At 46.4% G+C, this 12,616-nt stretch overlaps 1 protein-coding gene across 3 annotated transcripts in view; it reads right to left on the minus strand.

The window, feature by feature from the left end:
- The window catches only part of camsap3 (calmodulin regulated spectrin-associated protein family, member 3), a 190,793-nt gene that overhangs the window by 31,887 nt on the left and 146,290 nt on the right, over positions 1–12,616 (minus strand). For 2 of the 3 annotated variants that reach the window (XM_078531469.1, XM_078531471.1), the window contains 3 exons: positions 7,498–7,591; positions 4,707–4,755; positions 2,146–2,222 (listed from right to left, as the gene is read on the minus strand). In XM_078531469.1, the coding sequence (XP_078387595.1) occupies positions 2,146–2,222; positions 4,707–4,755; positions 7,498–7,591 (220 nt within the window). The remainder of the gene's footprint in view (positions 1–2,145; positions 2,223–4,706; positions 4,756–7,497; positions 7,592–12,616) is intronic. The other variant, XM_078531470.1, reaches the window with a different exon arrangement.

Below are 12,616 nucleotides of genomic sequence, written 5' to 3' on the forward strand. Positions count from 1 at the left end.
ATTCAATTTTACTATGTCAACTGTCACCATGTAGTTACAAGCCACTAGGTGGCGCTATGGAATAACTTTCTGAAATCACTCCCAACACCATCACCAACAACAAACATCATATATGCAGCCAACATTTACCATCGAGAGAGACAAGAGTTATATTGTTAGAATAAACTTTACTGTGAATGTTCTCAATGACAACTGTTCCTGGATAGGAGAAGGGCTCAGCGACATCATTATGTTTTCAGTAACAAGTGTTATCGAGCGTAGAAAGCTTCCAGATCATTTCAGCTTGAACTGGGGAAACGTTTGCATTTACGTAGCACCTTTTTGATCTCGGGATCACCCCAAAGCACTTCACAGCTAATCAACAAGTGTAGTTGCTGTTCTATTGTAGGGAAATACAACAGCCAATTTGCCCAGAGAAAGCTCCCGCAAACAGTAACATGAGCACCAGATAAATCTGTTTCGTGATGTTGATTGAAGGATAAACATTGACCTGGCCACCAGGGATAATTCCCCTGCTTTACATCACATTGTGCCATGAGATATTTTTACATCCACATGAAGGGGCAGATGGGGCCTCAGCTTAAAAAATCATCTTAAAGTCGCCACCTCCAACAGTGCAGCACTCTCTCAGTACAGCACTGGCTTATCAGCCTAGACTACGTGCTTAAATCTTTAGAGTGGGACTTGAACCTACAACTTTCTGCCTCAGAGGCCAGGGTGCTATCCACTGACCCAAGGCAAGAAGCCAACAACACAATTCATAGAATCGGTCTTGCTTAACTTGGCTTACAGGTGACCACAGGCTGGACACTAGTAGTGATCATTGAAAAAGCAATTTGAATTATTGAACCGAGAGTAAGACACACAATATTCTACAATATCAGTGCAATGAAGTGCATTTTAACTCTTAGATATGAACAAAATGGCAGCATAACTTCTCCCAGTTACGAATAATTGCAAACTGAAGCTCTTGGAATAGGAACAGTTATATATTCAGCCAGAAACATTTAGAATTAGGATGGCATGAGCTGTTAAACATGGATCCTTTATTATCTCTTCCTAGTAGACTCCCTCTGCTGGTACATGTATGGTAGTCTTAAGCAGACAAAATGCACAATGCAATTTTTAAAACACTACAATTTCAGAGGCACTTCTTTACACAGAGGGTAGTGGAACTCTGAAACCTTCTTCCCCAGAAAGCTGTGAATGTTAGGGGTCAATTGAAACTTTCAAGACTGAGATCGATAGATTCAAGGGATATGGAGCTAAGGCAGGTCACCAGGGTTGAGGTACAGATCAGCCATGATCTATTGGAGGATCAAAACAGGCTCGAGGGAGAATGAAGGCCCTCTTTCTGGTTTTATACAAGAGAAACAAACAATTATTTCAAAACCAAGATATGCTTGAAAAAGAAATGACATAGTTGTTCAATTTAAGCAATTTTAACAGCAGCACAGGAGGCCTTAATTCAAAATCTAAATCACACAAAATTACGAGATCACCAATTGGGATGTAGTGCGGGAATCTTTAGATACATTTACAGAAGGGCTTACGTATGCATAACTTGCCCTAGCTACAAGTCAATCCATTAACCTTTAGCTGAGAATGAGGGAAAACAGTTAGAGAAAAACTGAAGCAAGTCCTGGTCACAATCTATGGCACAGTACTGCCATGTATGAAAAACTACATTTCATGACCAGCAAGGGAAAAGTACCCAATAGTGAACAGAATTATTTCTGGTCAGCAGTGTTATAAATAACCTGTGTGCGGGCACGTGGAGTATTATAACCCCAAGACCACCAAAGCTCACCTTGTTTAATGCTTCCCCAACCTTCTGAACAGAAAGTGTAGGCACAAACCTTGGTTTTGATTTATTGGGCCATTACGGACTAGAGTTGCCAACTCTGGCTAGACGTATTCCTGGTGCTTCATTATGTGACCACCAACTGCTTTCTTTTTCCATTCAAATTTCTTTTAAATAAACCAATAAACCACAGAATTCAAAAGAGACTGGCAAAGCCATTTTGCCGTGGTTGGGAAATTGACCTCTCATTCCTGGAGGCTCCAGGGCAATCCTGGAGAGTTGGCAACCCTAATTCTGGACCTCTGGTCCCAGGAATGCGTTAGCCAGAGGTGCCCCATTACCTGAGCTGCTTCTTCGGGGGGAGGTTTGCTGGATCACAGGCAGGAAGGGCTGCTTCAGCAGGAAGGCTGGCAGTCGACTGAAACAAGCAGAGAGTTTAAAAATGAGCGAGAGCAATTAACCACTACCACAACAGAGGTTTCACATGATACTACTGTCTGTTTAAAGATAGGCTATTGATTTGCGAACCACAGTAGCTGTGGCCGGGCCACATTAAGGAGATATAGGGGGCAGAAGCTCGATCAAAAATGTAGGTTTTAAGGAGCATCTTAAGGAAAGAGAGGTACATAGACAGAGGGGTTTAGGGACGGAACTTAGGACCTTGGCAGCTAAAGGCACGGCAATGAACAGCGAAGCAATTAAAATCCAGGGTACACAAGAAGCCAGAATTACAGGGGTGCAGAGACCGGAGGGTTGAGGGGCTGGAGGAGAGGAGAGAGATAGGGAGAGGACCAGGCCACAGAGGGATTCAAACACGTCAGTCAGAATTTTAAAGCCAAGGTGGTGCCGGATTGAGAGTCAATGTGGGTCAGCAGCCACGGGGGGGGGTGATGGATGGGGTTAAGGAGGGCAGCAGAGTTTTGGATGAGCTCAATTTTAGAGGGTGCAAGTTAGGAGGCCAGCCAACACAGCACTGGAATACTTGAATCTATTTAGACTCCAGTATGCGCTAAATGCAGGATTTATACATCAACACAGCAAACTTCATTCAACTGCACCTTCCTCCCTTGTGTCCTTCACCATGGAGAAGGGCAAGAGCAGCAAGGTTGTGTGAATGCCATCACCTCTCACGTTCCCCTCCAAGCCAGCTTGATCACATTGTTGCCATTCCTTCAAATGTCACTGGGTCAATGCCCTGAGATTACTTACCCAGGTTAAACCCTCGTGGAAGCATCACCACAGAGGCCACACCACCTTTACAGGGCAGCAAATATCAGCCCCACTCACATCGGATTCAACCCACAGGATTTGGAACACCGAAGGCGATTTAAAATCATCGCAATGCCCGTGTTCATTCAAGAAAGAAACTGGATTCATTGAGTCTCAAAACCAACATCAGATACCAGCCCAGTGCAATAAGATCGATCAAAACAACTGGACACTGGAGGTACTGAACATGACAGGCCTCAGTGACAAAATGTTGAGAAACAGGTTAACAGCAGCACAGGAGGCCTTAATTCAAAATTTAAATCACACAACATTACGAGATCGCCAATTGAGATATAGTGCAGGAATCTTACACACATTTACAGAAGGACTTGCGCATGCATAACCCAGGCCCAAAAGAGGCTGGTCTAGGTAACGGGGCTTTTTTTAAGACTTACATCTGCTTAAATCAAGAAGCCAGCTTTCAGACACTATATATTTTCACTGAGCTCACTGCAAACATGTAACCTGATGCACATCTGTTTTCGCAATAACATTTACATTGAAATAAAGTACCGAGCAAGAGCAGGTCATGGGTGAGTTGCAATTTTCAAAAAAAACACAGCCTATAGGAATTACAGACCCTCCAACACCCGACACCCACCCACCCAATTAACGGGACGACTATATTTCTTTGACACGTAGCCCAGAACAGCCTCACTAGTAAAAGGCTCCTTCATGTTTAGGCCTCACCTCCTTCCTAACAACCACCCCCACCCCCCAACGCCTTTTACATTCAATACGTTAAACATGGCCAGTGAACATTGCCACTTCCAGTTAGAACTGTGGACCTCTGGAAATGTTCAAGCCAAGTCTCGTGTTCATTAAAAAAAAAGACTGGTTTCCAAAACGTTACTTGTTTGATTTATTTTCGTCTCTGCCCATCCAGATTTGACCAGGACTCAGGATTTGAAGCAACATGATAAATACACCAGGATTAAATAAATACCGCCTCCCTCGCACCAACATTGGCTGGATTCCACCTCACATTTACTCTAATAATAGAGACCAGAACTGTTTGCTAACACAACTCCTCCCCACCCCCACATGCGCACGTGGAATCTGAGTCACACAAAATTCAAATGGAGGAGACCAGAATGACAACTTTTCACTGCACTGTCATAGGAAGGGACAATAAGCACTTGGAGCCAAATGCAAAATTAAAAAATGGCTCCTTGTCTTAAAAGTTATAAGTCTTTACAGGCCTGTACCTTGTGAGTTTTAATTTCTTTTTTTTTTACACAAGACTATACATCACCACATTTTTTTTCTTTTCCCTCACCCCCACCACCCCCACCCCAAGGCTATAAAAAAAAAGTGAATTAAGCAAAATTCTGCAGATTATGAAAGTAACATATTGGAAACACACATGTTTGCAGGACCATGGGCAAACAGGGGAGTGATGGTAATTGGATAGCCCCTTTCAGTCACAAAGGGATGAATGGTCTCCTTCTGGGCTGTATAATCCCCTGATGGAAAATCCTCGGCCAGCAGTTGTGTGCTTAGTTCCCTGCCTGGACAAGTGCGAGTCAATACCCGTGACCCCCTCGTGTGCTCCAATGGGAACTTACATCGGGATTCAGCAGTATTACCAAAAGTATTACGAAATTCTAGCCCACTGGATTGACCAGCTTACCTGGTGTTCTCAGCCCCTGTGGGAGTGTTGGATCCACTTCCAGAAGCATCTGCAACAGAATTGATTAGGTTGGTTCTTGCGTTTAGCAAAATCACATACACTGCAAAGGTCATGTTAAGGTGGGAAGGGTCACCTAATGACCTAGATTTGGGAGATGGAGGGGTGGGGGTGATTTTTCAGTACATCAATCCCATCGTCTGATGCATGGAAAAGACATCAATATATTTCAGGCCCCTGATCCAGTTAACTGTTCATTCGAACATATGGGCCTCCCTCCAACTCCCTCATCCTATACAAACAGGCCGGTCACCTCCAAATAGCTGCTCTGCCAGAGCACTCTTTCGTGGAACCCTGCAGCGTGTGGTGTTGAGAACATAAGAGAAGCAGTGGGTAGGCCTAGTCAGCCTGCTCCCCCATGAATAAGTGACTTATCTACCTCAATTCCACTTCCCTTCCTTATCCTTGTATCCCTTAATCCCCTAGAATCAAGGCATCGGTACAACAATGGCTTTATAACAAGTTATTTGGTTCATTTTCACCTCAAGTCCAGGGAAACGAGCACCCGGAGGTGAGAAAATATTTTTAGCTTTTTGTACCCAGCATCACCAAACCAGCTTGAGCATGGATTAGAGGCAGGTAAAGCTCCCTCTATTCTGCAATAACAGTCTCTCGAGTATCGCTGGGAAAAAAGAGACATGTTGAAGCTTTTCAACTTGCACTCATCAGGACACTCACAAGAATACCAACATAAAGGGGAAAACAACAATTTATACTGCACGTGAGGAGTGCTGATTGGCTGGCTCTAAAAGGACGTCAGTCCACTACATGGGTTTTTACAACATTCGATGATAGTTTCACAGCCATAGTTACCAGCTTTCAGAGAGTTTATTAATTGAATTTAAATTCCACCAGCTGCCATGGTAGGATTTGACCCTGTGTTCCCCAGAGGATTAGCCTGGGCCTCTGGGTTACTAGTCCAGTGACATTACCACATGCCACCATCCTGTGGAACATGCTTAGCCAAAATGCCATCTTCAGTACACGGTGTTCTCATGGTTGATACAAATAAAGTTGGATGAACACAGAACAGGAGTAGGCCATTCAGCCTTTCAAGCCTGTGCTTTCAATCGGCTGATCTGTGCCTTAACTCCATTTACCCACCTTTGGTGCTTTCACGGAATAAAAATCCATCAATCTCAGCCTTTAAAATTTCAGTCATTTCCCAGCATCACATCTTTTTTAGGGGGAAGGGTATTCCAGATTTCCAATGCGCTGTGTGGAAAAGTGCTTCCTCATTTCATGGTTCTCACTTTAGGATTTTCCCCATTGTTCTGGGCTCTCCCATCAAGGAGAAAGTTTGCTGCCATCAACTCCAATCAAACCCCTTCGCCATCAGCAACACCTCAATCAGACCACCCTTCAAACGTCTACATTCAAGGCTTTTGCAATCCGCCCTCATAATTTAACCCTTTAAGCCCCAGTATGATCAACTTGGTGTCAGGGGTTAAGCCGATGAGGGGCACCTTGCTGGAATGGGTTACCAGTATGACTGAGGTCAGTGGATGGAGTGTGACCCTGTGAAGATAGTTTGGGGGTGAGGAGGAGAACATGGTTTGAGATCAAATGGACTTAAGAGGCTTCTTTGTTCAAGCCCATTCTGTAACCTTGGTGAAAATAGAGTGCAGCCTGAAAAGAGTTCCTGTGTAGACACTGGACGCTCCAATCTAACCTCAGCACTCGTTCACTTTGATCAATCTATCTACACAGTGAAAGGTTTCTTACCAACAGCTCTTGGCAAAGATCAACCAGGTTTTTTATTGTCAGGGTAAGATGACGGGTGGAGTTTTCCTGCCCCCCCCACCCCTGGCAATGGTTTTATTGGTGGGCAGGGGGGCAAGGCGATGGGGGGGAGAGGGGGAGGGGGTGGATACAATGCGGCGGGAGCTGAGGAATTGGCGTCCTGAGGGTGGGGACGCGTGTTCCTGCCCGTCATGGCGGGTCACCACTCCCGCCACAGGGTCAGCGCCAAACCATTTTGCGCCCCGTCAATGGGGCACAGGTGAAGGCCCAACAAGGGTTACCCCCCACCCCCGTCGGATTGCCCGCACTGCCAGCGGGATATTACTCCGGTCCGGAACAACGTGCCGGGCCCGGGGCGGACTGACCTGCAGCGCGGCCTGGGGCAGTGCGCAGAGATGGGAAGGGAGGACGGAGGCCTCCACGTGTAGCAGGGCAGCATTTACATGACGTGGATATTCTATCTTCAGGACCTTTCAGGAGGTGGATCTCCTCCTTCAACAGTGGGTGAGTTGATGCCTTTTAAATACGGTGCCCAGATATGACAGCGGCCCGAGCGCCATCCAGCCCACCCCTCAAAGTATCGGGAAACCCCTGAATGCATAATTAATTAGGCCAACATCACACGAATTCCCAGCAGCCTCCGCGGCAGGAAACTCTCTCCATTTCTGCTTAGTTCTGGAAGGGAAAATTCCACCACTGTTGGCTAAGATACATATTAACAGTCATTCTTTTAATTAGGTCATAAAGTAACCATTACCCAACATTGACTCAAGGAGTGTTTTTCCAATTAACAACCAAACTGATCATCATTGTAACATCATATTCTAGTAAAGGAAATGCTACTATCACATATCCTCCATAAACCATTGGGACTACAGTATACTACGTACCACACAGATGTCCCCTACCCACCCTGTAGTTTTTGCTTTGAGCCATTTGAATTGGTTACCATGGCAGCAGCTGAAGGGTAACGTTAATTCTAATTCCATACCTTCCAGATCCGGAATCTCTCTTGGCCGGACAAATTCTGGCTTCAGGACTTCAAACCACCAGAACAGCTCAGCTACAAACGTCAGGATGTTAATCTGTCAGGGAGAGAGAGAGAGAGAGGGAGAGAGAGAGAGAGGGAGAGACAGACTTGTCAGTCACGTCACAAATGAAAAACATCTTTCTAATCTTTTCCATCAGACAAAGCACAGAATGAGAAATGGTTTATCGGCCCACCAAGCCTGCCCCTCCTTTAGGATCCATGTAGGATCTACCCGTCTAATTGAGGGAAAGTGACAAGTGGTTTCTCCTTAACTCTCTTAAAGGGCAATTGAGTAAAACTCCAGATTAATCCCGCGAACGCTGTGATTTAATGCCTGGCCTTCAGCTCTCCAGAGACCGACTCCTACCTCATCAGAACTAGAAACATCACGTTCCTTTGTGACCTTGACAAAGCTGCTGTTCCAAGTTAACATAAATGCATTATTATCTGGTGTTGGCCATTTTTAAACTGTTGAAGTCTTGGAAGAAACTGGAACAACAACTGAAGATTAGATTTCTTGGGAGCCGCCTGCACTGTTACATTTCGGAATGAAACTTTAAACTGACGCCCCACCTGTTTTTCAAGCAGGTGTACAAGACCCCACAACACAACTTGAAGAGGAGCAGGGAAACTTGCCTGATCGACATTTGTCTCACAAGCAACACCACAGATTAACCTGCTCGTACATCCTGTTCCTATTTAACAGGCCTGGCTGTGTGCGAATTAGAATGGTAGAATGGTTAACAGCACAGGAGACCATTCGGCCCATTGTTTCTGTGCTGGAGCATCTCTTCTAGTTCCACTCCTCCATAGCTCTGCAAATAGAGGGCCTAATTTGCCTATTGTAATTGTGACTGTGCTTCGAGAGTAATCAGTTGGTTGTCACATTTGGAGTGTCCTGATAACATGAAAGGCTCCACACAAATATAGTTGGCTTCGTGTTGCTAATGCAAGGTTGGCTAGAATTTAAATTGCTCTCTCTTGTGACGGATGAGGAGCTCAGAAGGCCAACGAAAATATTACCTCAAGGACATAGAAACATAGAAACTAGGAGCAGGAGTAGGCCATTCGGCCCTTCGAGCCTGTTCAGCCATTCATTATCATGGCTAATCATCCAACTCAATAGCCTGCTCCCGCTTTCTCCCCATATCCTTTGATCCCTTTCGCCCCAAGAGCTGTATCCAACTCCTTCTTGAAAACACACAATGTTTTGGTCTCAACTACTTTCTGTGGTAACGAATTCCACAGGCTCACCACTCTCTGGGTGAAGAAATTTCTCCTCATCTCAGTCCTAAATGGTCTACCCCATATCCTCAGACTGTGACCCCTGGTACTGGACTCCCCCACCATTGGGAACATCCTTCCTGCATCTACCCTGTATAGTCCTGTTAGAATTTTTTAGGTTTCTATGAGATCCCCCCTCATTCTTCTGAACTCCAGCGAATAAAATCTTAATCGACTCAATCTCCCCTCATATGTCAGTCCCGCCATCCCAGGAATCAGTCTGGTAAACCTTCGCTGCACTCCCTCTATAGCAAGAACATCCTTCCTCAGATAAGGAGACTAAAACGGCACACAATATTCCAGGTGTGGTCTCACCAAGGCCCTGTACAATTGCAGCAAGATATCCCTGTTCCTGTGCTCGAATCCTCTGGCTATGAAGCCCAACATACTATTTGCCTTCTTTACCGCCTGCTGCACCTTCATGCTTAGGATAGTCCCAGCAGTTTGCAGCTTCAAGTACCGTTTTAGAAGATCACTTTGGAGCCCTTTTGAAAGCTATATTTGGAGTGTGCTCAGCTGGAGAGCAGCACAGAGCAAAAGAGCTGCATATACTTTTTAAATTTACTATTACTATTTTAAATCTAACCTGCAGCTGACATGCAAAAAAGATAGAAAGAACCTGCAGAACCTTTCATAACCTCAGTATGTCCCAAAACGCTTTACAGTCAATGAAATGCTTTGAATTGGAATCATTGTCGTGACGTCGGGAATGCAGGAGATAATTTTGCACTCAGCCAGCTCCTTCCGCAAACAGCAGAGATCCTAACCGGATGTACAGGCTCAATGACCAGGGCTTCTCAGGTGGTGGGGTTTCCCTTCTTGTCACCCGAAGAGTCGGCAGGGAACACATCACCTGCCCCGCAGCCGCTTCATGCTCCAGCGAGCTGCCGATTGGCCGCGGGCAGGGCTTCCGCCCCCTCAGCGCGGGAGGGAGTCCTGCCTTAGAGAGCTGCCGGTCAACCTGACTGGCCAGCAACGCCAGCCCCTGCTTCAGCGGGCAGGGCTGCCCCCAGAGCCTAAGGGCCAGGACTCCAGGGAGAGGTAAGTTTTGGGGGGTCTCAGGGCGGGAAGGTCCTGTGGTTACCAGACCCTAGTTGGGTGGGGGTGGGGGTGAGGGGGTGCCCAAAGTTAAAAGGGGACTTCTATGGAGGCCAGCGCCCCACCCACCACCTGAGGCCTGAATCCGATTATTTTCGGCCTCCCACCCTCCCATACCAGGAAACTCCTTCCGCCAGCCTAAAAAAGTTGAGGCTCAAGCAGCAGATGGCTCTCCAATGGTCAATAGTTAGCCAAGCGCCAGCACAGGCACAACAGGCCTCAATTGGGGCAAGGCCGGACAGCCTGGCCAAGGCCTCACTCACCCCAGCGAAAAAGTGCAGGGGTCGGGGCGGGTGGAAACCCAGCAGGAAGCCCATTGGAGAAATTTTACATTCACCCCCCCCCAATCCTCCTCCCCCCACCCAGCGCCGACAAACCCACCGGCGGGGTGGGAGGGCATAAAATTCAAACCAATGTTTCAGGCCGGTTGCCTTCAGTCAGAACGTTCTGACAAAGAGGCAACACCCAAAAAATTAACCCTGTTTCTTTCTCCACAAATGGGAGGCCCAGGCCTGAATGCTTCCGGCATTTTCTGCTTAGTTCAGATTCCCAGCATGCACAGGGGGGTGTGTCCTTTCGTGATGTTGGCCGGGATAAATAAAAGGTGCACGTGGATCGGGAACGTCAAGCCAATTTCGGAACTACACCTCCCCGGTTTTCAAGCTCAGTTTTTGGTCTCTTGAACAGGCTCCACTTCCTGTCAAACAGGGCAACGAGTTATTTAAATCCAGGCCACATTCGAGTTAAACCTTCGAAACTAAATCTGAAATATTAAAGTGTGGTTTCCATTAAGGGAAGCCATCTGCTACAGGATTCACCTCAGCATTTGGCAATTCAAACTGTGCTGGCACTTAATAACATTCAGCTTCTAACCTGGAGCACAACTGAATATTTACTGGACCCAACAGTAAAGTCGTGGATGCCATTTGGTGGTACAATTGGTTACATTATACTTGCTCCCCCTGATGTCTCAGTCTGTTAAGATGGGGAGCTGGATGTCCCAGGATTGATCTGCACTCTGTGGCGAGTCACCTGGGTTGGGTTGGCCTCATGCCCCGAGCCTTTGGGAAACTTGCATCTGCTGGGGTGCCTGCTCTAGCAGGGCCAGATCTCCCACACGCCCTCAGTTGCGAGCATCAAGGCAGGACAGGAACCGACTCTGCTGTGGGTCTGCGTCCCCACATCCCGGTTTAACTAGCCTGCGTACTCTCCGACGTCCAGCTTCGTCTTTTGAAGAATGGCCACTTTTGGCACAATGCCCAAATGCATGAATCCAGCCCCCCAGCCAGGAATCAACTCCTTCAGGAAGGAGAAAATCTGTTTTACCTGTGGGATTGGGGTCAGTCTCCTGTCAAGGTGACGTAGTTTCTCCACAGTCAGTTGTCAGAGTCCTAGTTATTGTAGGATTTTTTAAAAAAAAAATCTTTTTATTTTCTGTTGGGCTGTGCATTAAAATTACAATGGCTGCAGTTTGAAAGATATGTCCACTGGAACAGGATGAGAGATATATACAATGTTGCAGTCCTGGAACAGAGTGTGCCATGAAAGACAGGATGGCACTGGAAAGGAGTCCTGGGCCAAGGGAGCTGCCTGGCAACAGCATTTTAATTGGCTCCTGGACGGGTGGCCAGGACTTGTGTGGTAGCAGAGGCAGAAAGCTCCTAGCCTGCGAAGAAAAAAACATCTAAAATTTCCTTATATCTCTATAACCTGCTCTCTCCCTGAAAGCCCCTGTCTAAAGAAAAAAGGGGAAAATCGCTGTTAAAGAAGGCAAGTGCTTAGCCAGTGAACTAAAGACTGAAAGTACTGGTAGACCACCTCATGTCATCAACAAGAACTGAAAGGAATTTGGGAGACATGGATCAAAATCAACCCATCGAATCCTGTGCTCCGGAATTGGTGCTATTGAACTGTTTTATCCCACCCTTAAAATCCATGTTTTGTGTGTCTGTGGGCGTGCATGTGTGTAGTGATTTAACAAGGGGTTGGAGTTTAAATTCTAGTGTTAGAAGTTAGCAGTTCATATTCCTTTCTTTTGCCAGTAAAGACAATTTGTTCAATAAACAGTTATGTACGTATTAAGTTTATAAACCCGGTGCTCGTATTCTGTTAACCTAAATTAAACAGTTAGGTAGAATTGGGGCAATCTGGTGGTTTGGTCAAACTTTTCACATGTGGCTCAGTGTCATGGCTTGGGGAAAGGTGGGGCTTGAGATTACTGCGCACTCTCCCCACTGGCAAGGCCAGCATTTGTTGCCCATTCCTAATTGCCCCTGAAAGCAGTTAAGAGTCAACCACATTGCTGTGGGTCTGGAGTCACATGTAGGCCAGACCAGGTAAGGATGGCAGATTTCCTTCCCCAGAAGGACATTGGTGAACCAGATGGGTTTTTTTACACCAATCGATGATAGTTGTCGTGGTCACCATTACTGAGATTAGCTTTATATTCCAGATTAAAGCGGTTTATTAATGGAATTTAAATTCCACCAGCTGCCGCGGTGGGATTTCAACCCATGTCCCCAAACCATTAGCCTGGGCCTCTGGATTACTAGCCCAGTGACACTGCCACGATACTCACTGTCTCCTGATATTGGAGATGGGGCTAAACATCAGTCAGACAGCTAGTCCATTGCAGATCAAGGCACTGAGGGTTAATTACTATCACCGAGGGCTCAGTATATTTAGCCAGCACATTCCA

Source organism: Cetorhinus maximus, chromosome 28, assembly GCF_964194155.1.
Source record: "Cetorhinus maximus chromosome 28, sCetMax3.hap1.1, whole genome shotgun sequence".
Classification (NCBI taxonomy): Eukaryota; Metazoa; Chordata; class Chondrichthyes; order Lamniformes; family Cetorhinidae; genus Cetorhinus; species Cetorhinus maximus.